This window comes from Athene noctua, chromosome 9, assembly GCF_965140245.1.
Source record: "Athene noctua chromosome 9, bAthNoc1.hap1.1, whole genome shotgun sequence".
In the NCBI taxonomy this organism is placed as follows: Eukaryota; Metazoa; Chordata; class Aves; order Strigiformes; family Strigidae; genus Athene; species Athene noctua.
The window spans coordinates 23,673,713-23,700,922 of record NC_134045.1 but is presented as its reverse complement, the minus strand read 5'-3'; the positions used below and the strand labels follow the sequence as shown (position 1 = coordinate 23,700,922).

Here is a 27,210-nt window from a genome sequence, read left to right as displayed (position 1 = left end):
TAAGGAGGAGATCGTACAGACATGGCAGTAGGGCCCAGGAGAGCAGAAGGCAGATATGGACCAGGGTGGAAGAAGAATTCTGGAGGTAAGTTACATGTTTAAGATCTTCAGAGCTGGGTTTAGGGCCTGGCTTCAGGGCCTGGCTTCCTCAGACACCAAATAAAGCAGTTCTCTTTTCTGTACCTTCATATCCTGTTAATAAAATCAAGATAAAAATATTTCTATCCTTTCTCTGTCTCACTTATGAAGACAGACGACTTAAGGACTGACTGACAGTCACTTGTATGATTCTAGCTGGCAATGAGGTCCTGACCTAGCTACAGACACTGCTGCAGGTCTCAGTAAAGCAAATCTTAGGGTGCCTAGTATTGGAAGTGAAATCTTAAACATTGGACTATACGTATTTCTTGAAAAATAAGTATAGCACTCAAATTACTCGATTATGTCTGATATTTACTCATTGTTTTGGATTTATTCACCTTCTCGTCAGCTGATTTCAGAAATACAACCTTCAACACCACCACGCAAGGACTTCACAAGGTAAGAAGAAAATGCTAATTGGTTTTATCCTTTTGTGAAACAATCCACCCAAAGTTAATTAGAATAGGTTTGCTTTTTCTTTGCAGAAATAATCCGTAAGAAGGACTGATAGGCAGAGCAAACTGCATCTTGCACAAAGGTAGTAGGATTTAAGTGATTTTGAGCTATGCTCCCAGAACTCAGTTGCCTTCAGGCATCTCTCTGGTCTTTCTCTGTGGATGGCATAATTAGGACTTGAGTGAAAACCCCAGTGGTGAAGCCTGATAAGAAGTTAATCTTCTGGGCACCACGTGGGCCAAGAGAGATGTGCCAAAAAGTCCAATTAGCAAAGGCTTCCCTTCCTAGGTTGTGCCATAGCATTGCTCAGTGCTGATAAACAGCTGCAGCATCTGCTTCTGGGGAGGGTCAGCTCAGCAGCGCACAAGTCCCACAGCCATTACGAGGGTAAGTAGCAAAGGGCACCACCTGCACCTTCTACCCACTGTGCAAATGGCAGAGAAGCAGCTCTGCGATTCAAGCTCATAACACTTCTCCATGCGACCTTCACACTCACAGTGGGACATGTAAATCCTACAGATTCACACGCCTCTCTAGTAATAGGATTCAGCTTCAGTGCTTTCAGCCACACTGGGTATAGGCATAAGCTAAGGCATTTCTTACTGCATTTGGGAGTACCACAGAGAGTACTTGCCAACAGGAGCTCATCGTAGGTTTCTTGAACCCTCTGACTGAGGCCAAGCAAGCAGAATATGGGTCAAATCTGTGTCATCCCAATTTTAGACTGAGGCAGCCCAAGACCTACTAGCAATACAGAACCCAAGAACATTACAGCAAGCTCACCTCTCCCTCAGCCATGTATGAGAAAAGCAAGAAAACGGTTATGTTTGATTTCCCACCATCTCTAAAGAAGAAAGGAAAAAGTTCTTAACTGTTGGAAAAAACACTGTGGATCTGAGAGTGCTCAGCACCTATTCTTTGCAAGCCAGAGACCCTTTCTTTTGTGAGAGGACAGCACTTCCCTAATAGCCAAAGGAATGCTGAGGGCCAGCATCCATGGACCCAGAAACCTTCCCTCTCCATCTAAGGATATTTAAGAGCAAATCCCAGTGTCAAGAGGGATGCAGGGCATGGAAACTGCTCCTGAGGAATTTGACTGGTGTCTCCAGAGCAAGGAACTGTGGTATGACTACAATGGAAGGAGTTAATAGACATTGAAATTGTTTTATTAAGTAGGTTTGCCAGAATTTACTTATTATTAAACCTCATTAGTCGGAGACTGTCCTTGTACTTCATGTTCTTACCCAGTTGCTGCCGACTGCCTGCTGAATAGACAGAGGGATGCTGGAGAGATTATTCCTAAGCCCTTCCCCCTTCCCTCTCCCCTCCTCTTCCAGGACCACACTGACAGTCCCAAGGGAAACAGAATAGAGACGGGGAGAAGGCAGGATCCACCAGCTCTCACTCAGCACATTTCACCTGGAAGCCCCAGGAGTCCAGAAGAGGAGCTGCCACTTCGGACACTGTCTCCTTTGCAGAGGATCTATTAGTACGACATATATTCCATGAACACATAGGAGTATTTTCCCCTTCTAGGAAAGAAGGAGAGAAAGAGGAAAGAGACTGCGATCTCCAGAGTGCTATACTGATTTTTCATGTAATCAATACTGTAAAATATCCCCAGGTCTTTCTGCTGGATTGTAACTCAGAGGACAGCTGATCAGCTTGCGGCATGTGTACTTCACCTGCGGGGAAGCCAGGCACCGGGCAGCAGCCCGTGGCGCGGTGGTAAGTAACTTCAGGGAAGTTTTCTTGGAATTTTTGCAGTTCGTTGACTTGGAGTAATGAATGCCTTTGAATCTATAGAGATTATGAACAAAACCAGGGGTTTGTTCCTAAGAGGGGGAAGCGAAGGGGGGATGTCTTTCAGTTTGCTTCCCCTCCCAAGCTGATAAAATACTTTTCTTTCTGTCCTTGTAACAGAGTTTTCTCCAGGGTGGGCAAATGTTCCCTGTACCTTCCCAGTAATTTGCAGTGACCAGGTTGATAAGAATAGTCACCATTTATACAGCACTTTACCTCTTAGGGCATTTTACAAACATTAATAGTTAATCCTTGCAATACCCCTGAGAGGCAGGCAAAACAGGCATGCAGTGAAAGGAAGAGGAATTGCAATCTGAGTGTTCAAGTTAAAGCAATTAGGAACTTTGCATCCAGCTGATGGCAGGTAATTGACCACTCTAATAACTATTAAGCAGCTTAGTTGAGTTAGAGTGTATTTCAGGGTTTATAGAAATAAGAAACCGAAGTGACAGCCACTGGAAAATACAACAGTCTAATGAGGACCGAGATATGCTTGGAGAAGAGTCCGATCTGTTCGCATTCCGATTTGCAGGCATCCGGCCCTTTGCGATAATTATGAATGAGGCTTTAGCTCTCCTCTGTGTCTGTGTGTTGCCAGACAACCAATGAGGCTGCAAAGCAAATCGCATTCACAGGCTGCAGATTTCGGGAAGAAGCACAGAGGTGACTTTTACTTACAAAACAGGGACTCGTTAATTTTGTGATTTAGGATGGTAGCCTGAAACACCTTTTCTCTTACAATAACCTCTGCTATGTTTTGTCCTCCTTCCTATATCTTTTGGCTGACAGATAACCCTGCTCTGATGCCATTTCGGATGTCCCGGTGAGAACTCTTAGAGATGCCTATTCTCTCCAGAGGCAGTGATCAAGACTATAGTAACATTAGCTACACTTCCTGTAATTCCTTGAGCCGCTTCTTTCCTGTCTCCGTTGAAACCCCTTCTGTCAAAGGGGTCCATTACCAAAGAGCCAGGAGGATTTACCATCCTGATCAAGTCTCTGCAGTCGATCTAAAGACAGAGATCATGATAAATGTTGGAGGCATCAAGTACCTGCTACCTTGGAGTACTTTAGATGAATTTCCTCTGACCAGACTGAGCAAACTTAAGTTTTGCAGCAGCTATGAAGAAATAATACAGCTGTGTGACGATTACGATGAAGACACCCATGAGTTCTTCTTTGACAGGAACCCAAATGCTTTTGGGATGATTGTCAGCTTTCTAGCAGCAGGGAAGCTGATGCTCTTAAGCGACATGTGTGCCTTGTCTTTTCAGGAGGAGCTGAGATACTGGGGGATTGAGGAATCCAACCTGGAGAACTGCTGCTTTCGAAAACTATTTCAAAAACTGCAGGAGCTGGCTGAGGTACGCAAAGAAGAGGAGCTTCAGAGGAGCAAAGAAGCTACGTGTGTCTTGGATGAGAAAACCAAATTCGGACAGTTTATGAACAGACTCAGAGATATGGTAGAAAATCCCCAGTCAGGACTCCCAGGGAAAGTCTTTGCTTGTCTCTCCATTCTCTTTGTGGCCACCACAGCTATAAGCCTTTGTGTTAGCACAATGCCAGACTTAAGAGCTGAAGAAGACAGGGTAAGTCAGTCCTTTTTAACTGGTCTAACTACAGAATTAAAAGAAAATTGTCTGTCTTGCTAGGTGTATGTCCTTAAAAAGATAAAAAAAAATTACAGAAAATCCATAGCGAGAAGGTTCAAAACTGTCACTGGTAATGAAACAGTCTATCACAGAAAATGCAACAATGGCTTTTCAAAGTGATATTCAGCTAAGAATCGTGTATTTTACTAATTGTTAGCTAAAATACAGGGAAGAGCTTCTGGACAGAATAGAGCGCTGCAGCTCTCTAATACAGCATTGTGTTTCCTTCTTAAGAAACACTTGCCAGTGTAAGTTATATTAACTTGTTAACACTGAGACTCTCAAACTGACATTGGGGAGTTTTCAACATGCTTTACTCTAGTTACAAGCAACCTCTTGTTTGGAAACATCACCTAAAGAAATATCTTCCTCAGGCATCTTTACTTTTAAAATAGCTGAGTATCCTCCCTTGTGATAATACAGTCAAATCTTTAGAGAGGAAGTAATATTAATTAATTTTTATAATGTTAGAATGTTACGTTTCAATAGTTGCGTAAAGATTAAAGGATGAGAGACAGATGAAGTAATTTTGCAGATACTGATACTTACAAGCTGCGCCTCCAAAAATCGTAATTCCATGCTAATAGAATTTTGTATTTGCCCACACAGATACGTACATGTTGTAGGAGTAATGCCAAATACTAGCTGAACTGCATTTAAACCCTTTTCAAGTAAGTCACCCACATTAATTCAGGGCAAATAAATCAAGCCTGTGCCATACATGCAGCATCTTCTCTATAACACTGTTGTGAATGTTTCAGCATTTTAACAATTTGTTATTCTAATAATAAAACAGAGGAAAGTGACAAGCCAAAGTTACTTCAGAGGTAGTAATGTCCAAATTCATCAAATAACCTTGACTAATCTCTTTAATGAATCCAGCACTTCATTTGCAAACTGCCCTTCCAAAAGTGTTGAGGAAATCCAGGGCAAATAAACTCCCTGCCCCAAGCACTACTATAAAGATGAGACACTCCTCAGAGTATTGTATGCTGATGAAGTCATTTTAAAATTTATAGCACAGCATGGCATGCGCTATACAAAAATCTGTATATATTTTGTTGCTCAAGCAATAAGTCAAAGCAGCACAGCCATGGTGAAGAGATGTCAGGATATTTGATACCTTTGAATAAAACTAAGGACTGCACAGAAGGCTGAAATTTAAGATCATTCCCTGTTCCATTTAACCCCTTGAATATTAACTTACATTTGCATAGGAAGACTATTACCTTTCAGTAGTAAGTCTGGTGCTCTTGCAGCCTTCCACAGCTATACTTTTGGCAGGAAAAACTCTTAACACTGTTCCAACGTTTCTTCTAAGGAAGTGCTTTAAATATAGAACATCCTTCTTACAGCTAGATGTAAAAAACACTACAAACTCCGCTCTAGCAAGTGCTTCCTACTAACTTTTTAATGGAAGTAGCCCGATGCATTTTATCTTAATTTCACTGCAGAAAAAGCTTTTATAAATACTTTTCATGCAAAAGAAAAAGCACATAATGTTTCAGAACTCAGCTAGATGTAATATGTCGTGTGTTTTAAAAATAATTAACCGTATGTTAGCAAGGGAAGCACATTGAGGGTTATAAGTATATCTGGTAGCTGCAGTAGAGCTGCTGTTCCTGGATTTCCTATAAAACACAGATGACATTCCTACTTAGAGATCTGCATATATATCACTACTTTAAAAACAAGCAAATTGGATTGGAACAAGCTCAAAAGATAGAATGTTTAAAGTGCAGAGGAGAGGATGAAGGATGAACTTGAGCAAAGGACAACATTTGTCCGAATAGTTGGAAACATCACATAATTTACACTTACAGCATCAGTCTAATGCACTTTGTCATTGTGTCCCAGAAGCACAGAACAGAGTATTAAAAGTCTCATTTTTTGAATCATATAACATTATGCCAGAGAAAACATAGGGGAATATATGAGACAAAATACTCATGCCTTGTGGAAAAGCTGAGAATATGAACTACTAAATAGTAGGTTTTCCACCCCTAGAGAATGGAAAATTCTCTAAATTTCCATCCCTGCAACACCTAAGATTTTCTTACTGGGATCTCAAAAAAGCATTTTAGCTAGAACTAAACAAATAACTCAGAGAGCTTGACTAAAAACACTGCTTCTTGTGTTGTGGCCAAATCATACCCAGGCAAATTGCAACTCTACGTTGATTTGTAACACAAAATTGTTCACTGGCTAACCTCTGAAAGTGATTCCAAGATGGGGCCATGTTTACCAGCAACCTGGGACAGGCATGCAGAATCTGAAATTTTCGGATTTTGTGCTGAACATAAAGATCACACGATATCTGTTTGCTCAGTGACAGAAAACAGTCAAATTCCTTTAGTAAAGTTTCTGAACAACCTCTAATTCCACACCTGAATTCAAAGATGCCCTGTCCTGAGGTTTATTAATTTTTGTGTTAAAGCTTGGCAAAACCTCTATGGTAAATGTGCTTACAAGTACTGCAAGGATCCATTTCCCAGTGTCACAAACACTGGAAATTGAATTTATCCATTCTGAAATACAAATAAAAAAGGCTTTACCTCTGCTGCATATGTACCACTCTAGGGTCCTTTTTCTCATCATCACAGCCACATTAAGAGAGTGAAAAATAATACAAGGTGACTTCCACTTCAGTCAGAGGCTTGGCTGATCCCACCCTGCAGGCACATGAAATCACTTCTCCTTATAGCAGTTGTTAAACCAGATCTGCTTAGAAGGGAGAATAGCTGCCTGGGCAGGCAGAAGAGCAAACAGGAGTCCTCACCATCCGAGGGAAAGTGAAAACTCCAGTCTCCGGGAGAGGGATGGCAAGGAGCCAAGGCAAGAGCATCCGCATCATGGAAGCCCAGTCACCCTGGCAACCAGAGGGGAGGGAAGGAGCCATCTCCATGGGCAGCAGAAAAGGGAGAAGAAGGTTAGCTTAAAGATAGGAATAAAGCTGAAAATAAAATAAAGAACAAGTTATAATTGATACCATGCACACACTCTAGAATATGTCAAATGACATTTAGGAGCCTCCTCATTATTGAACTGGAAGAAAAACACAGATAGATGGGCAAAAAATTCTGTAACTATATATCACGTAGCACCTGCCATGAATCCCAACCCTGAGCGGACAGCCCCAGGAGAAGGAGGCCAAAAGTTCAGGGAGAGCAGTAAACGTATAGCTCTAGTGATCTCAAGTTTGACCATGAAACAGATATATTCAAAAGGATTTATCACACATGATGCTAGGAAAGAGGACTCATTAGTAACAAGTTATGTTATTTGGGCATGAAACAACTGAACACATCCTCCAATGGCAATACCTCCTTATCTAGGATATTTACATCTGTTCTTTATGGAGAACAAACTGTCTTCAGTAAGAAAGCAGATATAATACCACCAACATGTAGTAATCAAAGCATGTGTGTATGCAGAGATCATGAAAAAGCTATATTAGGTGAGGAATTCTGTTTACTATTGTTCTGAATGGGTAGCCTGAGAGATCTACAAATCTGAATCAGACACCACCCAAATAGGATAAGAAAGCTGAAGCAACAAAATCTACCACTATTTCCCTCAAAAAAAGCAATTAAGATTATCCCACTAGAGACAAGGCAAAAGTCCCATCAAAGTCCCCCCAAAGTCCCAGTCCCACATAAAAGTTACAATCAGGATCCAAGAGGTGTAACTGAAATAGTCACTGCTCAGCACATCTAACCCAAAGGAAAAAACACCATTACACCAGAGAGCTATGAAATAAAACCACCACAGAGCTTGGATAGGGAGACTGCTTGAAGCACTCTTGGGATTTTCCTTAGGAAGAGCTATTTCTTTTAATGAGTCCCTAAAATTGGCATTCGCTAGAGAAATGACTCAGCAGAAAGGATACAGCAAGGTCATTTCTTCAGGAAGGCAAGTTAATTAAGGTTGGGGCGGGGGGAAAGAAGAAAAAGAAACCCAAGACATTTCCATCCCCCTGTCCCTCAGCACCGGTAACAACCAAATCATTTTCTCCCAGTGTAGAGAACTGCCAATAATTCACACTTACATGATGTTTTATGGAAGTGTGGTTTAAGAGAGAAGGAAATGTCTATTCTCTGTTCTCCTCCTCTTCTCTGGTGATCAGCAAGTGCTCAGACCTTGTTACTACTAATTGTTGTATTTGCTCTTAAACTGACCTTGAGAAGCTTGTCATTGCTTTATGTATTATATATAGTCACTTAATGAAACATAACCGACATAAGCTGCAACCTGCATTGTCAGATCTAATGATTTTATCTTGAAACTTAGAAACACTCATTTTTTTAAAGCTCCCATTCGTGGGTTTGTTGGATTATGGGAAAATCTAATTCCTTTTAGAAGGGTAAGTTTTTAGTTTCTGGTTGCACTGAGAATCCAAAAAACATGAACAGAGGAAGAGAACCAGGTACCTAATATGTAGAACCATTTTAAAATGATTCGTTCATTCTACACAGTTATTCTGGAGGCCCTAACTTACGTTTTTCTATGTTTGATGTTGCTGATGTTGTCTGTATGTTACTAAAACCAGCATATTTGGCTTCTACTCTAGAGGAAACTGCTGAGAAACACGTTTTCTTTAAAAGTGGAGTAATTTTTAAAGGGTAAAAGCAATTTATTGGTCTTACCGTGAAGAGAAAGAGAATCAAACAAGATATTTGTTTCATCAGGGTTACCACTGCCACAGCTAAATGTGTTGATTATAAAAATTCACACTGACTTCTATCTAGCCAGTTCAGTATGTGAAGGTATGCTTGCAAGAGGTATATCCTCTTGCTCAGTATTGAAGCTATTAAATCCATTACAAAAGCATTAGATTGTAAAGCTCCAACCCTGTCCATAACCTGCAGATAACATTAAATATCTCTAGTGAACTTACTAAAGGAAAACCTAAGAACCTGGGAGTAACTGGAGGAGATAATAATCCATATGGAGAGTGTCAATCAGAGGAGTGTAAACCTAGCCCTGCTGCTCACGTAATCTGCAAAGATAAGACTGTTCATCAAAGTGTAATTTGGCCAACTGTTAGAAGCAATTACTTTTGGTAAATTGAATATGACAGCCAGATTTTGACAGATTCTGCTGGCTACCTTTTTTATAGCTGTTAAATAAGGGGGTCTAAATATCGATCAAAAAAGAATTTTCTAGCTGATTAGCCAGGGCAAAACGATTCCTACTGAAAAAATATCTTTTCCAGTGACTAGTACAGAGTGCTACTAATGAAGTGGGGCACTATTCAAAACATACCTGAAAAGCAGGGGGATTTCACAGTAACCTAGTGCTCAAACTTACCTTCTAACACAAGCATGCATCACACAAAGCATGGCCCAGAATGACCTGCTCTCTTGCAAAGAGATTAATGAAACCCTGGCTTTCAGAAACACTTCTAATTCTCATTCAAAAGAATAAGACTACAAAGGCGTATGTGCACATGCCCATTTATAAATATATTGGTATATACATATGACTTCAGATTACTTGGAACAAAACAAAGCTGGATGTGCTTTGGTTTTATTGCATCTGCTCAGTACATTTTTCTGGGTTCTTATCAGGACACTTACTGAGGACGCTCACTCTCCCAAACTATTTAGTCATCTGGTACAATTCTGATTTCTTCTAATTATTTTGGTCAGCAATGAGAAGTATTACAGCATTTTAAAGTAGGAAAACATGCTTCACTGAAGCACCAAAACCCTCCCAGTTTACTAGGTGTACTTGGCACAGATTCGCTTCATGGATTGAATTAGTTACGTTAGTAACAATTGAAAAAAAAAAAATATGAAAGAAAAAGCTGTTAAACAACAGAAATCAGAATATGCAAGCCTAGGACTTTGATATATATATAAAATTATTGTTTTATGGGATCTGCCTTTTTTTGAGGTTTGCCAAAAGCTTTGACCTTGAAATTGCACCATTATGTTAAGGCTCTGATTTCATAGTTCCACATTATAAATAAGTGCTTTCTAAACATCCACAGAGTTTCATACTTCAGCATTAACTTTAATATGTACAACATTGATGAAGTTTCTATTCCTCAAGGCCTGCTTTACATCACCAAAGAGGTGCACCAGCGGGAGGTAGACATTGCTGAACATCTGTGTCTCAGCTTACCCTCACTGCTACAGAAAACAATTTTCTTTAGAAAGTCTGGACACTCCAGTGAGTAAATGGATTCTGCATGGTTTTTAAAAGCTGGCTCTGCCAGTGCAAGGTCCAATGTTCAGAAAGCACAATTAGACATTATTAGTTTGCCTTATGTTCATCCAGTTTTGGCTGTATCCCAACAGCACTAAGTCTCCTGGCTTTGCACGCTACCCTGGGGGGACACCCAGCTGTTGTAGCTGCTCTGCAAGAGGCAGTCAACTGCTACTCAGTGTGCCAGCGCACGTGGTCCTCACTGGAATCATGCTTTCTTTTCTGATTTGCTGCTTTCAAGTTTGTAGTATTTACGACAGGAAAAAATCCTGTTTGCTTTCCTCACTTGACTCATCTCAAGGGGTTCATTACTTAATAAACGCTTTCTTTGGGAAGATGGGCATTTCCTCTGACAGAGGCACTCTATCTTTGGAAAATGCTAATTGAAATCAATGCATCCTCCAAGTTTGTAGCAATAATGCAACAAGTATTAAAAATAAACACCCAAATTTGTACGTAATTTAGAAATTCCTCTTTGAATATGATGGAAATCTTTGAGGACTCTTCAGTCTACTGCTGCAGTCAAATCCACAATCTGGTCTTTGAATTGTGAGCAAATCTAATTGCTGATTTCACTGCAGCATCGGGGCTATGAATGGCATATGTTGTGTTTATTCCCACAGTGTCAGCACCTCCTATTAGCACTAGCATTCTCCTTTATAACAGATTCAACCAGATTTGGGACCCTGCTGTACATCCTATACTACATAGGTACAACAAGTAGTTGCTGCTCTAAATAACTTAACAACACAGTAAGGAAAGAAGCAGAGAAGAGACAGTAACAGGGCAAATGATCTGATTGGCAGCAACACTGGAAATTGAAGGTCATCCTCTTAAGTCCCAGATAAATACCTTGTCATTTTGACTGTATTGTGCTTCACAGTTACAAAATGAAGTCTGTTAAATTTCTTACTAGAAAAACAAGAAAAAGATAATACTTCCACATCTTTCTCCGAACACAAACACTCTGGGATCACCAATCGGTTTAAATCCAATTCAGATTCTCCAGGCAAGTTCTCATGGTGTTCGCAGGTTAAGGACCCAAGCTTAAAAGTTAATTGAAGTATATTATTTTAGTTACACTTTTGCCCAGGAGGAGATAACTATGTGTTGGATATAGAGATAATAATTTCCTTCTATGTTCTTCCTAACGTCCGCATTAATGTATTTCCAATATCAGTTTACTTTCCTCAAATGTCCTAGTTGTAATTGTTTTCATAAGTCCAGGCTTCTTTCCCATAAAGCAAAGTGAGTGGGAAATCATTCTCTGATCAGAATACGCAGCACTCCTTTAACAAGCTCATCATTCTGTAAATCAGGTTAGTCTCTTTCTCAGCAGGCTGTAAACCTTTGGATTTTATTGCATCAGTCTGTAACCATAAATCCAAGTACTGAAGTGATCCATAACATAGGGTTTTCAAGTTCTCCCTAACCATCATTTGATTCAGCAGAGCATGGTTTAATTATTCAAATAATAGCAGCAATGCGGTCACAGTGATTCAGCAGTACCTGCAGCACTGCAGCTGGATCCCCCAGCTCCAGGTACACAGGGAACACAGACTGGCACAACACTTCCTAACCGAGTCATCATTTTACAGCCAAAAGGGATTTCTCCCCCCCATCTGTTCATTTCCTGGTGTGGACTGGGACAAGAACAGCCAGGAGCTGGTTAGGTATCTCTGTTCCCTACACTGAGGTCTTGGTCAGCCTCTGCTCCCACCTAACCATTTTCCAGACTTGTAGCCTCGCCCTGTAGACCCACCACTTTGGATTTGCAGGCAGCCAAGAGCGAGAATTGAAACTTGTTTTTTCACTACTATATGAGCTCAAATTTTTTTCCACAGAGGGCATTGCCCAGGGATAAGCTGTAGACCGGGATGCACAGTCCATGTATAACCTTGAGAAGTGCAAAAGGCAGCACCCTGCCCAGAAAACGTCAGCCTTGGGCTTAGAGAGGGAAATTCCTGTGAGTTTTGTTTCTAACTCCTCCACACAGAGGGCTGAAGGTTTTTTCTCTGAGAAGGGCAAAAGGCCAGACTGCAAGAAGTGCAGTCTTGCTGAGATAAGCCTCTCAACTAAGTGCTGGATAGCACAAGCAGGCAGAAGGCAGGTCGATAGCCACAATACAGACTGATCCCATCTGCTACCACTTCAGCGGACACTGGCCTCTGTCCACAGAACTGTGTGGATGAGAGAGAAGGATCTGAGCAGTAACTGGCTGTACTTGAATGTGCCAGACAAAATCTGGACCTGCCAAGGCAGGTTTCGCAGATGTGAGTTGTGACCTTGCATCAGCCGTGGAGCCAGGCACGTTTCTGGTGTGGAAGTCAACGTTCCGGCAGGCTAGCCTTCCACTACAGGGTGCTAAAGCAGGCCCAGGTCCTATGTTTAAGGAAACTCTCCTTTAGGACTGCAACAGGAGTCTGAATCAAGAAGAGTCAAGCATACTGCTTTATGAGTTCCTTCCCTCCTTTGTTCTGAGACTGTTTAGTATGGGTGACTGGACAGCAAAACAGCCTTTACTCAGAAGCAATCACTACAGCATCTAGGGTGGATGTAGCTGGGACGAGGTTTCAGATCCTTTCTGCCCCATCGCTCATTTGTTTTATGATGATGAGCCAGCTGGTTTCCATAAAAGTACCCTGGGAATAACAGTGTAGTTATACAGTGGTTCAAATCATGATGTCTAGCTGGGTTCAAGGACTTTTATCAACGCGGCTTCATAAATAATATTAGTTGCTTTTCTCAAAAGTATGCTGTATAAGCAACACATATACATATTGCTAACGTACATGTTGTTTTCCACTCTAAACCTTTGAAAATAATAATATATGTAGGGATGATGTGATTCTGAAATAATTCATATGCTGATCTAGCAGTACTTACTAGCAAAGCACTCTACAAGCATCAGTGCAACTTTCACCATTTAACTAGGAAATAGATTACATGACACAAGAAACACTTAAAATCACTAACGTCATCATGAACAGTGTTAACTGGCAGGCATAGAAGAGACCATGAGAAATGCTGTGGGTTTGCCTGTCCTACATCTCAGGCTCCACCCTATTTAGAGATTGTGCCAAATCCCAAATTACACACCATGGAAGACAGGTTCAGATTGCTGCCAGTGAACTTCCGTAGAGTCAGTCACACCAAGGGCAGAAAATTGGTACCTACCCAATTCCTATCCCAATCAAGCTGCAGTATTGCACTTCCAATATAATGGGAATTACAGAATTCCTTTCCCCATTTTTCTTCAGATTAAGAGAAACTTCTCACGCCTCCCTCTGATGTTTTCAGATAGTTTCAGTTCCCTTTTTTACACTTCAGAAATTGCTTAAAAAGGATTTGTTTGGGGTGGTTTTTGTTTGCTTTTAAGAATCACTAACAAAACATGAACAGTCCGTGGCCACAATACAGAGTAGGTGGAGATCCAAGGACCCCTCTTCAGAAAGGTGCCAAACTTTGCTACCCTGCTGCTAAATCACTACTTTACCATCAAAACTGTGCCACTGATTTCCACAGTGCTCTGCAGAGGGTCAGGAAGAACAGATCTGTACCAGCTGATACTGGTGAGGAGACACCTTTTCTCTCAGTCTGTAACACAGCCTTCAGCTGCTAACAGGCCAGACAGACTCAGGTTCAGGTGTTCAGAACCCTCACACAGTTTTACGAGAGGAGCATATCAAAGTGTGCGATTTGCAAAATACAGATTATCACTGTTTTGTGTTTGCCTTGGCATTTATGGAAAAACGCATTACAATGGACTAAAGGGTAAATATTCACTGCAAAAGGTATTGGGGTAAATCTTTGGCAGTAGGAAATTAATTGTCAGATCAGGTGATGATTCAGAACAAGTTTTCCAGAGCATAATTTAATTAAAAAGTGTCTTACAGTGCAACCAAGTGGGACACAATGGTCAGCACAGAACAGACCCTGAAGGGCTAAGAATAGTTCCTTGGTGTTCTCATCCAGTTATCTATAAATAATAATATTTTTTCTTGTCTAGAATATGTAACAAAGTGGGTTGCATCTGAAAATAAGGTGGATAAACAAGACATATATATTCTGCAGAGGAAATTCTGATTCAGTCTCCCTAGGCATTGCTACAATTATTGATGCATGTAAAGATATTATTTTCACTAGATGAGATTTATATCTCTTGTAAGATAGGTTAGTGCAGCGTAACTCTGAGATCTGATTTTGTTTATTATCCCAGATGTCATTACACTTTAACTAATGTTTCCTGGTAAAGTAAAAGGGCACTTGGCCAGGAAATTTATCTTCTTTATCTTGTGAGTGGCACATATCTCAAGTTCATTTAGCTTGAATTCAGTTAGTGAATAAATTTTCTTCCTTGTAAACTCACCTGTGCAACTAAGGTCTGAGATTTATCTGCCACATATTACCCTGGCCAGTCCTGACCTCAGAGGTGCTGAACTCCTGAACCTCAGATCCTTTCAGAAAAAGGCAAACTCTGAGAAAGCTGCAGTGACACTTAGAGTCACTTGATTTCTCACTATTAGAAATACCACATTCTAAGCATTGTCCCCACACAGATCCAACTTGCTTAAACTTTTATAAAGAGCACACAATAAAAAAAAGCAAAATTAATGGAATTCTTGATGATGAACCAGATACAAATTTGACTATATAACCTACAGCTCACCCACACTTTAAAACTGCAGTCTCAGTCCCTTCTACCACAAAAAGGAAAAGGTCCAGGGAAAGGCAACAAGGATGGAACAACTTCACAAAGGATTAAGGCAGGCAGAATTCCTCAGGATGGGAACAAGCTATGACAGTGGCTGCAACAGAGGTCTACAAAAATCACAAATGGCAGGAACCGAGTGAACAGCAATCAAGTAGCCAGAGTCCCTTCCAGTGGCAGAGCTTAGGGGCATCAGATGGAACTAACAGGAACCTTGTTCAAAGCAAAGAGGTGAGTCTCATGCAACAGGGAGCAGACAAAAGAATGACCAGACTTACAGAAGAGCAATTCAGTTTGCTTACACGAACACCACCTTCAGCTCAGGAAGGTCTGGAGTGGAAAATAGAACCTGGAATATTTGCCTTGGGTGTCTCTTTTCTCAGGCTGTTGGAATAAGGCAGCAGGCTAACTGGACTCAGTACTGCCATTCTTATATTTTATCACGAGCCTATTTTGTCATATCTAAAGAGAAGTTAATAGAAGTATCCTAAAATGAGCAAATTTACTGTAACATTATAAACATTCCAACACATAAGAGAACCAGAAAATGAACCATTGCCTTATACAGCAGAAGGCAATAGTGAAAAAGAAACATGGATTTCTTAATATCTTTGGTGGTATAAAAGTTTGAAATAGCCACTTTGCTTCTTTAAGGTGGTTTATACATTTTTTTTTAAAATCGTTCAGTATTTCAGGCATCAGGCTCCATATATATCTTTTTACATGCAAAATATTGTTTCCTTTATTGCTGAGCCAAATACTCTTTTCATACGCAAGATCAATACCAGGCACTCATTTTATTACATTTATACCATACTTTGTAGAATTTCAGCTAGAGACAAGTTTACTAAATCCTCATAAAATCTTGCATTGTTCAAAAGTAAATCTGCAGGATGAATAATGTATAAAGAGTTAAGATCCTTGCTCACCAACGGCTTTGTGATAACTGTTCATCTGTCAGAGTCAATGATTGTTTGAGTACTGATTGATGCTACAGTAGTGTAAAACATTTCAGAGGGTTTTGTGGAAACAGTCCACTCAAAATATGTTGTGGTCAGTTATAAATAAAACCTCATCTTCCCCTCATGTTCACAGTCAATACCACACTAGCTTGGAGCTTTTAGACGTTCCACTACACCATGGTACTTTGGGTGCAAAAATGCAGACAGGAGAAAGAAGTCAGTTACAAATTTGACTCAAAGACCTGAAAATAAAAGCTCAGAATTCTGCTCTAGTTAATGGCGAGGTCAAGAGAGAGAGTTGTTTGGTGTGTTTTGTTGGCAGGCACTGATCACCAGAATTTCCTAAATGTGTTTGCTTTGCTCAGAAAGAGAAAATATGTAAAAGTCATTGTGGCACAGAAATTCCTTTCTTGGCCATTTATGCAACAAACCCCTTTCATGTATCAGAGTATTTGGGCCATAATTTGACAGGTCACTGAAAGTAACCTACATCTAATGGGAATTTGGTGACAACAGCAAATTTGAAATCTACCACTGACATAAAGACATCTGTATTTTAGTAACAACACATCTGAAGTCAGTATGTTATTCTGTCTGCTCTTTAGACATCAGTTGTTGAACATAAAGAACTCTGACATCTAAAAATCATTTAAAATACTGGGGAAAAAACAGGAATTGGCTTTAGAACTTAATATTCCCTCTTTTTCCCTCTTATTCCAATATTCTCTGCTTTTGAACAAGGTGTTCAAAAGGATCGAAAATCTTCAGAGACTGACATTAGAGGGTGATATTTTATATAGATTATATCACATATATTACATAATAGATACCAATATTCCTAATATGTAAAACATTCACATGCAAACTCACTGAATGAAATCAAACTCCCAATAGGAAATTAATGAGCATGTTCTCATTAAATACCATAGAGCCAGGATCCTACACTCTCTTTCCAGACACTGGTGACAGACAAATAAAGACAGGCAGAGAAAGAGGCTTGGAAATTTCTGGCAAATGTTATGTATGGACTGACTAAATCATGGTACATCTACACAAGGTAATGGAGTGAAGTGGCCCTGCCGCATTATTTCTAGGGCTCAAGTTAGTCACCTCCATACAGAATTACTGTGCCACATGGATAGATCAGTTCCCTCCAAGGGAAACAGGGATGGTTTGGCTGCATGTCTTCACAAGCAAACACATCCGTCCTTTTCTGTCTCTTCCAAAAAAAAAAAAAAAAGCCCAGAATTCTCTGCATTAGCCATAGTGTCAGAGTGATATTTTCATTCTTTTGTTTGTTGCAGTAGAAAAAGGGACTGTGGTTTGAATCACATGCAAACATTTCTGTAATGTCTTTTGCAAAGTACATAAAAAAGACAAAATGTGCTAACAGGGGAGAACTCACCGTCCTTTACATCCACAACTACACACAAAGGAAAAGCAAAACACAGTAACATTCTTGAAAAGTTTGATTTAAAGGATGCTTTTCTGAAAAATGAATTACTCATTTAGGAAGCTGATGGCACAAATTGCTTTCTCTAAATATATATAACTTTCCATGGGGAATACTGAGGCAAGTGAGGATGGAGAGAAGAAAAAAAATCTCCCAGCTAGTCCTTAACAATGCTACACCCTGAGGTTTCACACTCAATTCAAACAGACATCCTGGATCTTAACAAATTTTCCAAAGAAGGAATAGTGAAAGCTATGTGATGATCTGAGCACAATGTCACCTGTAAATGTATAAAGGTAAATAAGTAACAGATGTACTGGAAATTCAGCCCAGTTAATAAAAAATACAATAAATCTTGATGGGAACAATGAATAATTCACAGGCCACATCACTAAAGTGACCACGGGCAGGTCTGTGCAGAGTCCAGGCTGCACTGTACAAATAATTTACAACTGAACACTGCATAACACAACTGCTGACCGCAAGCAATCTCATCAAGCCAAGTCAGCAGCTCTGCAAACATCAATGCACTCCGGGTGCTGCCATGGCAATGACTTCAGATGGAGCTCTAACCTGATCCTGCATGCGTAACTCTAGCAGGGTCAAGTCTTCATTACCTTTTGTGATGTTTACTTTAAGAGACAAATTATCATCTTGACAGTCTACTGTGCAGAAAGAGGGAAAAAAACCCTCAAATTATGCTACAGAGCTAAATTTTTCTGAGGATTAGACAGAGTAAAACACGTATGTGAGGGATATGTTAGCATTTTACCTGGAGAAACTCAGATAGCCAACAACATAAACGCTGCCTGAACAAAAAGACTTGTTACTCCCAAGAATAGCTGTAATTCTATCACAAAGGACACTCTAAAAAACCAACATCACATTGCAGTGCAGGGGGTCACTGAACATTGGTAGTAAGTTTAACTAGTAGTAGGGGTATGTGTTTCCCATGGTTTTTAATTGATAATGCTTGTGAAATTTGGCTAAGAATGGATAAGACTGTATGAGGAACTGTCCCTGACTTTATTCTACGGAGGTTACAAAAAAGCCTTTCACAAACCAAGGGGCTGCAGTTACTCCTGAATAACACATGGCCACTCTGCTCCCCCAAAAGGAGGTTCTCTTTCTCTGCACAGATCCTCCTTCATCGTCCCAATTCTGCTTGATCATCTTCTGCAGTTGTGAACACCTCAGAGATGCAAGAATACAAGGAGAAGACTCTTCAATCTTGCTAAGCCTTCATGTAACAACGTTGTAGCTGGAAAAAGCTATTTGCTAAATATTCATTTTCAAGTAGCTTAAAAGTCTAAAATGAAATTACCGCTTTCTACATTTGGGTTTCCAGAACATGCAGAGACAACCCATATTCTGAGTCCAGCCTGGGATTTTAAAGATTGAGATACTGGTCAATCACTTTCTCTGGTTCCCAGTAATAGCCAAGATTTCTCATCTTGACCAAAAATTCAAACCCCATACACTTCATATGCCAGTCTTTTGATAATATGCACAGCAAAGAAACAAAAGCACACAAGGCTGCTTCAGAATCAGAGTCTTTTAAAGACTCCAGTTCACTTAAACTGGTTTTGGATTAGAACTGTAATCCAAATATTTGCACTGGTGCAAGAACTTAATGTAGATAGCAGCACACCACTGAGAAAATATACAAGTACCTGGTAGGTGGAATTCTTCAAGAAACTTATTCACAATGCTTAAGAGCAAAAAAACAGTATTAATTCAATCACAAAAGCAGGTTTCTTAAGAACATATTAATTCTCTGTGCAGGTACAGGAATATATTTTTATCAGTAGGATAGATAGGGTAAGGAAACAGTGACACCAGTATTTAAAAACAATGTGTTCCTTTCGTGGGGAGGTGTCCAACTGCTAAGCAGTAACTGCTACTTCCATTGCTATTTCTTATCTTCTTCAAGGTAAAAAATGGTGGCAGGACCTGGTTTGTTTTCTGCCAGCTGGAATGCAGGCAGCAGACACTTGTGCATACGAAGGAGGCAGTATGCACAGCTCAGTCCCTGTAACCAACGTGTCCATCTGTTAGTTCGCTCTTTGGGTGGATGTAACCTAGCGGCTCTCCATTACTAAAGGACAAAGCTCAATGTAGTCTCTTGCTTACCCAAATAATTACAAGTCAAATTACATTTGCCTTTTTGTTTCACTGGAATAGGCCAAAAGAAGTCTCATTTTTTTAAGCTCAGCTCAAATATAAATGAAAAAATGTGAATCCAAGGTAGTTCAACTAAAGCAATTCCTTTGATAACAAAACTGAGCAAATGCTGCTTGCAGCATGTGGCCTCAATACTGTGAGAGGATTCTTCAAGGCAATTTTCATGTATTGGGTGGTTATTTATTTTCCTTTAGATTAAAACATTTGCATGTATAGAAAGCAACAAGATTTATATATGGCATAACTGAGTCAAGGATCCAGACGACTTAATATCTCTGAACCTCTTCTAACTGCACCAGAGTACACAGCATTTGTGAAAGTACCATGCATTGAATAACAACCAGAAGTTTACCGAGACATTCAAACATTAATCTTTCTTTTGAAGATAAAGTGATTTTTGTACAGGCTTATAAACCAGTCAAGGTTAAATTAATTTCTGTTTGAGAGCAGAAAGTGGGACTTATTTGGGACTTACAGGCTGCATGCCAAGACTTTACACAAAGACTAGTTTCATTCATTTGGACTGGAAGAAATGACATAAAAATAAGCAGGTAGATATATCTGTTCATTCAGATATTTCACGTGCTCATTATTGTCCCTACACCATTGACAGGTGGCTGCAATATGACTACGTGCTAGCTGGGATTTGTTTATTTCTGATACCAGTGACTCAAGCAGATACATACTGCATCCTCCTTAGTGGTTTTGGATGCTGGTTCACAGACTGTTCTTTTATTTAATTATCTTTTTGTTTTGTGTCAGGGCGAGTGTTCCCAGAAGTGCTATTACATCTTCGTCATAGAGACCATCTGTGTGGCGTGGTTTTCCCTGGAGTTCTGCCTTCGATTCATCCAGGCAAGGAGCAAGTGTCAGTTCTTCAAAGGACCCCTAAATATAATTGACTTCTTGGCTATTTCACCCTATTATGTTTCCCTCATCTTCTCAGAGGATGACTCAAATGAGGAGGACGACAGGCCAAGCAGTAACACATATTTGGAGAAGGTTGGTTTGGTGCTACGGGTTTTACGTGCCTTGAGGATCTTGTATGTAATGCGCCTTGCCCGACACTCCTTGGGCTTGCAGACCTTGGGCCTCACAGTTCGGAGATGCACACGGGAATTTGGCCTGCTTTTACTCTTCTTATGCGTGGCTGTCACTCTGTTTTCTCCTTTGGTCTATCTTGCCGAGAATGAATCTGGGAAGGTGCTTGAATTTACAAGCATACCTGCTTCTTACTGGTGGGCTATCATTTCAATGACCACTGTGGGGTATGGAGATATGGTACCACGAAGCGTCCCAGGCCAGATGGTGGCTCTCAGCAGCATCCTCAGTGGGATTCTCATCATGTCTTTCCCTGCAACATCAATATTCCACACTTTCTCCCATTCCTACTCAGAGCTGAGAAAGGAACATGAACGACTGCAGTCTCGGCTAAACAGAGGGAAAAATGGCAATAACTCTGATGAGAGCGACACCTTCAACGAGACAGACAGCTTGATCCTGGAGGATCAAGCATCACCAATCAAATACATTTACACAGGGAACTAAGCCGGGTTGTAAAGCATTTCCAAGAACAGGAATAGGAATATACACATATGTACATCAACATAATACACAAAACAATGCAACAACATAGGTTACGATGCTATTCTCCTCTGCCAGCATAGGTATAATAAGCAGCCAAGCCAACACAGCTAGCTCCAACACATCATTATGGAGCTGGAGGTTTTGAGAATGTCAAAAGTCAGAGTTTATTCAATAATAAATATTCATTCTTCTCTATAACTAATAAGAATAAACTTTGTCTCTGCCAGTCATGTATCTTGCTGAATACCTAATATTGAAAGAGTAACAAACAAAACAGCTTCTGCTGGCACAAATACACTTGTTATTTTACTTGCCTTTGAATTTCTAATATTCTTGCAATTAACATCTTAAGCCAAGCATTAGAATGCATTCTTTCAGGGCTATGCACCAGTGTTGTTTATACAATGCTCATCCACCAGGCATATAGAAGAAGCCTCGATACAAATGTGAATTCTGCATCTAAAGCCACTAATAAGCTTAAAATAAAAGCACTGTATGTGAAAGCTTTCAAAGTTTGCCTGTGGCCAGACGATCAATCTATAAATAACAAATTGCACTGCTATTGTATAAAATACATAGTGCTTGCAAGAGAGTTTGCTTGAAATGCAGCTGCGGTCTGCAAACTGTAAACATTTCATACTAGACAGCAAAAGTTTTCAAACTTCTTTTTCATATACTTATTTGAAATAATAATGAGGAATAAAAAGCCCCAAGCTTATTGACCATATTAAAATGAGTTGGTGTTATCTTTTTCACGGAATGGTGATGGCTTCTCTGGAAGAAAAATAAAGAAAGAAAGAGTTATTGAAAATGAGATGATAGCTCAGAAGTATCCAAAGGTATAAATACTAAAGAATAAGGCAAATGACTGCCAGAGAGGCAATGGGGAAGATGTCCTAATGCAAATGGAAGATGTCCTTTTTGGAATATCCAAGCACAGCCAGCAGAAAGAGACAGGACTACACAGAAGTGAGCAATGCTACTTCATGGGATAGTCTAAATGTTCTTCTACAATTCCACCTTTTAGATGCTGTGAATGCAGTCAGTGAAAACTGATACCAAGACGGGAAGCTGGGTCTGTACAAACACCTGTGTGTCCAGGGCCTGCCTCGACTCACAGGACTCTGACATGCTGAACGTCGGGCACATATTTAAGTACTGAGATGAATCAAGGCCTGAATTATTTTTTTAATCAGATTTTCAGCATTCATTATTCCATTTCTTAAATCTCACCAAGGTCCCTATGACCTTGTGATGGAGCAAAGCTCAGTGGAGTGACCATTCAGTTCCAGTTTTCAGCAGGCACCATTGCTGCACAGTACGGCGCAGTCTGGAGCCCAGGGTGACCCGTCTCCCACGTGGACATGCAGACACAGTCCCTTGCAGAGTTATGCAACTTCATGCCGGCATTTGGGAGTTTTGGTTTTTAGATACTATCCTCACTGCACAGCTTAAGTACAGAAAAGCACAGTTTGGATCACATGACTCAAATTAATCTCTTAGATTTATCTTGCCACTGACCCTATGATGTAAACCAGAGAAACCGTAGCAGATTATAGATGGGATGTTCCAACACAACTGGAACAGGTCAACACTAGATAACAAGCGCTTATATTTGCCACATAAAGGATGGATTTTTTTCTTTTTTTTTTTTTCTTTTTTTTTTTTTTACAACAAGCATTTCTTTTTTTGTAATCAGTTGTCTACCATGGGACTACTTAGATGATAAACCAGACAAAATCCAACCCCAATCCAGACCATGACCCAGACCTCTCCAGGGTCCTATGCATGTTGATGTCACCTGAATTTCTCTGTGAGAGTCTGGATTTCTTTACAGTTATTCCAGTTTCTTAGGAAAAACAATTGCACGCTGCCACAATACCCAGCACAGTCCACTTCTGTCCCTCTGGTTGGCAAAGCCAAAGAGAGTGCTTGCTCCCTGCTGACTGACGCCTGCTGGAACACGTATCCTGATGCAGAATAGCCACAATTTTAAAAGACATCTGTCCCCACTGACACACGCTTTGGTAATACAATTAGGTAGTGCAACTGATTTGGTTTCTCTAATTAACAGTTTTCTTGCTAGTTCAGGAGTTAGTTCAACATGGTCCCCCAGAAAATTACCCCAGACACATTGTTCTAAACATGCAGATAGCTGGAAAAATATTGGGGCTTTTACTGTCCAAGTACTTAGAACAGCTTGATGTCCAACAGGTTCTGTGATGTAGGTGGGGTTGTGGACATAACATGAATCCAAATTCACAGCAGTCCAAACCTTGACTGAGTCAAGCATTTAAGCTTTTGTAAGTTCTTCCAAAACACAATGCAAGAATGTGCTGAAACATGGGAGTTAAATCACACACACAGAAATATCACCAATGTTTAACAGTGAAGCAAGTGCCTGTACTTTCAAAAATCAGGACTATAACATATTTCTGTTTCTAACTTAATCTCCTCCTATAGCTGGGTCTGGGCTGCACCAGCTTTCACAGAAAATGTCCTTCATGATTCACTTGTTACTAGGGAGGGAAAAAATATGTTGAGAGGAACATTTAGTTCCAGTGTAACTCAACTGAGTAACAAATTCAGAACAAGCAGTTACAATTAGCAGATATTGTTGTTGCCAAGATCATATCATTTCATAACTAGACTTAATTAAAAGAGCAGTTTAGGTGCCTGGCATCTAGCTTCTCTTAGTTCAAAGCCTTTTCCCTAAATCTAAATCTGAGAAGCAGCTGAGGAACAGCCCTCACCGATGCATTACAACTCTTTTTGGGCTTCTAATTGCTGCTCTGATATAGCAACAACTCCTACTGTATAATGAAGACACCCACAAAACTCCCCACCATGCTGCTTTGGTTTGGGGAAGAAGATAGATACCCTGCTCCACAAGCCAGCTACAGACACCAGAGGGTGACAGTCTCATGAAAACGCAATACAGGACCCTTCCAATTACTGGTCTGACTTGGAACCAAAACACAGTGAAAGGGTTTTGATCACGGACTAAATGCAAATTTTCTATGATGTTAAAATTGTACTGAGAGGCTAAGACCTTTGCTTTGACCTAACTCTCATTTCTTCAGGGATTCTGCAGATTGTTTCAAATTCTCACTGCAGTCCTTGCACCTCCCAGCTATTCCTCCTCTTTGCCTTTCATCTGTTCCACTGGTAGAGAAGCATTACATAAGATGGACATATTATTATTTCAGTAATGAACTCCCATTAGTTTCATGGGTTGAGTATTTTATTATTTCTACCCACTGTTAGATCTCCTGAAACTTGCTTTTTATCTGTCTTTGGCAATCTGAAGTCTGCATCCAGTCACCAGTATTCATAATATAATTAATGCTACCAGGTTTATTATTTAAGTCGCATAAATTCATTGGAGGGAATAGTACATTATTTTACAGGTAAATTGCAGAAGAATTCACAGTGTACTGTATATCTTATGCATAAATTGTAGAAGAACTATTTAAAACTTTTATTGATCATTATTTTTATTACAAACATACCCAAACAGTACTCCGCAGTTATTTTGCACAATTAAGCACATCTGCTGACAGAAATTACACTCAGCCTGCCCCCTCTGATTTTATTCCTAATGATTTTTTTCCCTTTTTTTTGTTCAGAAAATGATTTTAATACATGGCAGTAGATACATAATGATGAAAACCTAGAGGGTCAAGGAAACGAAAAGTACAGCATATTCCCTGATGGAGCATTAGAAAGTTTTTACTTCTACAAGTAATAAATTATTAGCCACATGTTAAAGTTAAAACTGATAAAAGGCTGATATAAGACTCATGTTTCCTAAATGGAATCTGGTTTCTGCATGGTAAAAATCTAGATACTCTAGCACACTTCAATGAAAGTATTAAATTCCTTCCTATGAACCATTTTGCCTCTGCAGCAGTGGCTTATCTAAGCTAAACTGGGCTTTCACCACTTCTGAGTGGTATTCATGGCACAGTACCTGGCAAAGCCCTAAGAAACTGGACTAGGTTGTGAATATATCAGGTACACAGTATGCACACCAGGTTCTCTCCTCTCTGACATGGGGCATTAAATCGGATTTTCCCAGCAGGTAAAGCACAGAATCTGAGCTGAATACTCCTCTTTTCTTACGGGACACCAGCATCCACCTGAGGTCTGCAGAACTCCCCCACTAGTTTGGGCAAACCAATTGTTGCATATGGGAAGCAGACCTTGTCAGGAACTTAAAGTTCTTGATTTGCAGTATCAGGATGGAACCTAATACTCTAGGTTACTTTATTTATTTATTTATTTATTTATTTCTGGATGACTAAAATAATACTCACAAGGAAAAGATGATAAAGAGAAAGATCTAAGGTGCTTCCCTTCCTTCCATTTCTTTACCATTTTACTTCCAATAGAAGCTACTTCTCAAACACTTGTTTTCCTCAGAGCTTAATGTTCCAGTATTTCCCTTATGCCAGTATCTGATCACTGTGAAAAGCTCACACAGAGGTGAAAAGAATCTGTCCCAAAGCTACCTCACTGTAAGAGAGATCTGCGTTCAGAATAGCCAAGGAAACAACTCACGTAAAAATCATAGGTGTGGATCACAGCACCAAGTGTTTAAGGAGCACCTTAGCAGAATATTACAGTAGATTCAGCAAGAGGGATAAAAATCCAGCTTGGATTTCATTATTTCCATGCTTGACTCCTGCCATACTACACCAGTTGTAAAAATCAAGCATATGTCTAAAAGTGAAGTGCTGTAGAAGACCCTTTGGGTGCCTCTCTTCTGAAAGTTACAGTCTGTTATCACCAGTAATAAGTCCCATAACTAAGTAATAAAACCTAATTATCCTGAAACAACACTTAAAATTTTAAATCTTAAATGAAAAGGTCTACTGCTTAATACCTGACAATATTGTTCAAAAAAAATCCTTTAGGACTTCATGTATTAGCAGAAAACTCCACACATGCATATAATAAAGTCATAATATCTTCCAAAAATTTCCTGATTGGCAGTTCTAGCATTCAGCCAGATATTAGACAGCTAGACATTAACTACATGTTTTATCTCAGTTTCTTCAAAATAATTTCTTTTCTTCAGCTTTCAGGAAACTGTGACTATTCTCAGGAAGAACAAATGGAGTGATACAGAATTTCTCCTCTGCCTAAAGTTAAAGCAGATGAGGTTACACTTTATCTTGACCTTGCAGGGCAATGAAGCCCTCACAATGCCTCTGCGAGAATCCAATGATGTTTCACTTTATTTCAGACAAACAGCACAATCGTTCACTGATGTTCCACCATTTGCCTTTAACTCCACATCCAGGTCCACATCACCTCCCACAGACAGGAGACAGACCAAGTTCCTTCCGAGTTCCACAGCTTCTTTTGTTTTCGCCTGCCCACTTTGGAACCCCACATCAGAAACTGTTCCTTTGCTATACAAAAAGCCATCTCATTTAAGATCTTGCTTATTAAAATTCATAACCTTAAAGGTAGCATGTGACAAATGCTAAAGATAATTGGATTGCACTCACGAACAGAGAATACTAACAAAACAAAGGGAGTGCTTTCATGTCCTTCAAACAACAGGTCTTACACTGTCCTTTAAGTGTCTTACACCATTTTAACAGAAAATATCCGTTAAAATTTTCTAATTAAAGTTTCACTTGCAAATCACTGTTCTTGAAATATCTTCACCAGAGCAACAAAGCAGGTAACAATCATGAAACATTATGCCTTGAGGATCTAGTTCTCTAAATTATATAAGTTTTCATTAGTCTGATGTTTTACCTAGCTATCCTGAAGCTTTCCTAATTGCCTAGTTCCACACCAAATTAGTTAGAGCTGTGCTACCTCTGAGAGACTTTTATATGAGAACTTCACAAAAATAATCTTGGCTCAAAGATAACAAACTCCAGGAAATTTCAAAGCTTCAGAGAGACAAAATATCTATGAGCTACTCATGATTAAAAAAAATTATTATTATTACACAGTCTGGTAAAGATACACAAATAGAGTCATACAGCACAATTATTATGGGTTTTTTACAGGATATTTTTAGGA

The 27,210-nt window shown here is 39.8% G+C and overlaps 1 protein-coding gene across 4 annotated transcripts; it reads left to right on the top strand.

Moving 5' to 3' along the window:
* On the top strand, positions 1–21,920 carry KCNG4 (potassium voltage-gated channel modifier subfamily G member 4). Of its 4 annotated transcripts, none has more exons than XM_074913500.1 (5): positions 34–85; positions 491–540; positions 2,222–2,325; positions 3,190–3,989; positions 20,338–21,920. In XM_074913500.1, exons 4-5 carry the CDS (start codon positions 3,240–3,242, stop codon positions 21,121–21,123), a joined length of 1,536 nt encoding a protein of 511 aa, XP_074769601.1. In that variant the 5' UTR covers positions 34–85; positions 491–540; positions 2,222–2,325; positions 3,190–3,239; the 3' UTR covers positions 21,124–21,920. The 4 variants fall into 4 exon arrangements, with proteins under 4 accessions (XP_074769602.1, XP_074769601.1, XP_074769598.1 ...); XM_074913497.1 differs by having other exon boundaries at positions 1,935–2,325; XM_074913499.1 differs by having other exon boundaries at positions 43–85; positions 501–540; positions 1,935–2,325.
* Positions 21,921–27,210: the final 5,290 nt, after the last annotated feature.

Excerpts from the sequence above, each read along its gene's own strand:
- KCNG4 (XM_074913501.1), top strand. The coding sequence starts at position 3,240 with ATGCCTATTCTCTCCAGAGGCAGTGATCAAGACTATAGTAACATTAGC. Across the intron at positions 3,990-20,337 it reads TAAGAGCTGAAGAAGACAGG|GGCGAGTGTTCCCAGAAGTG; the intron begins GTAAGTCAGTCC and ends GTTTTGTGTCAG.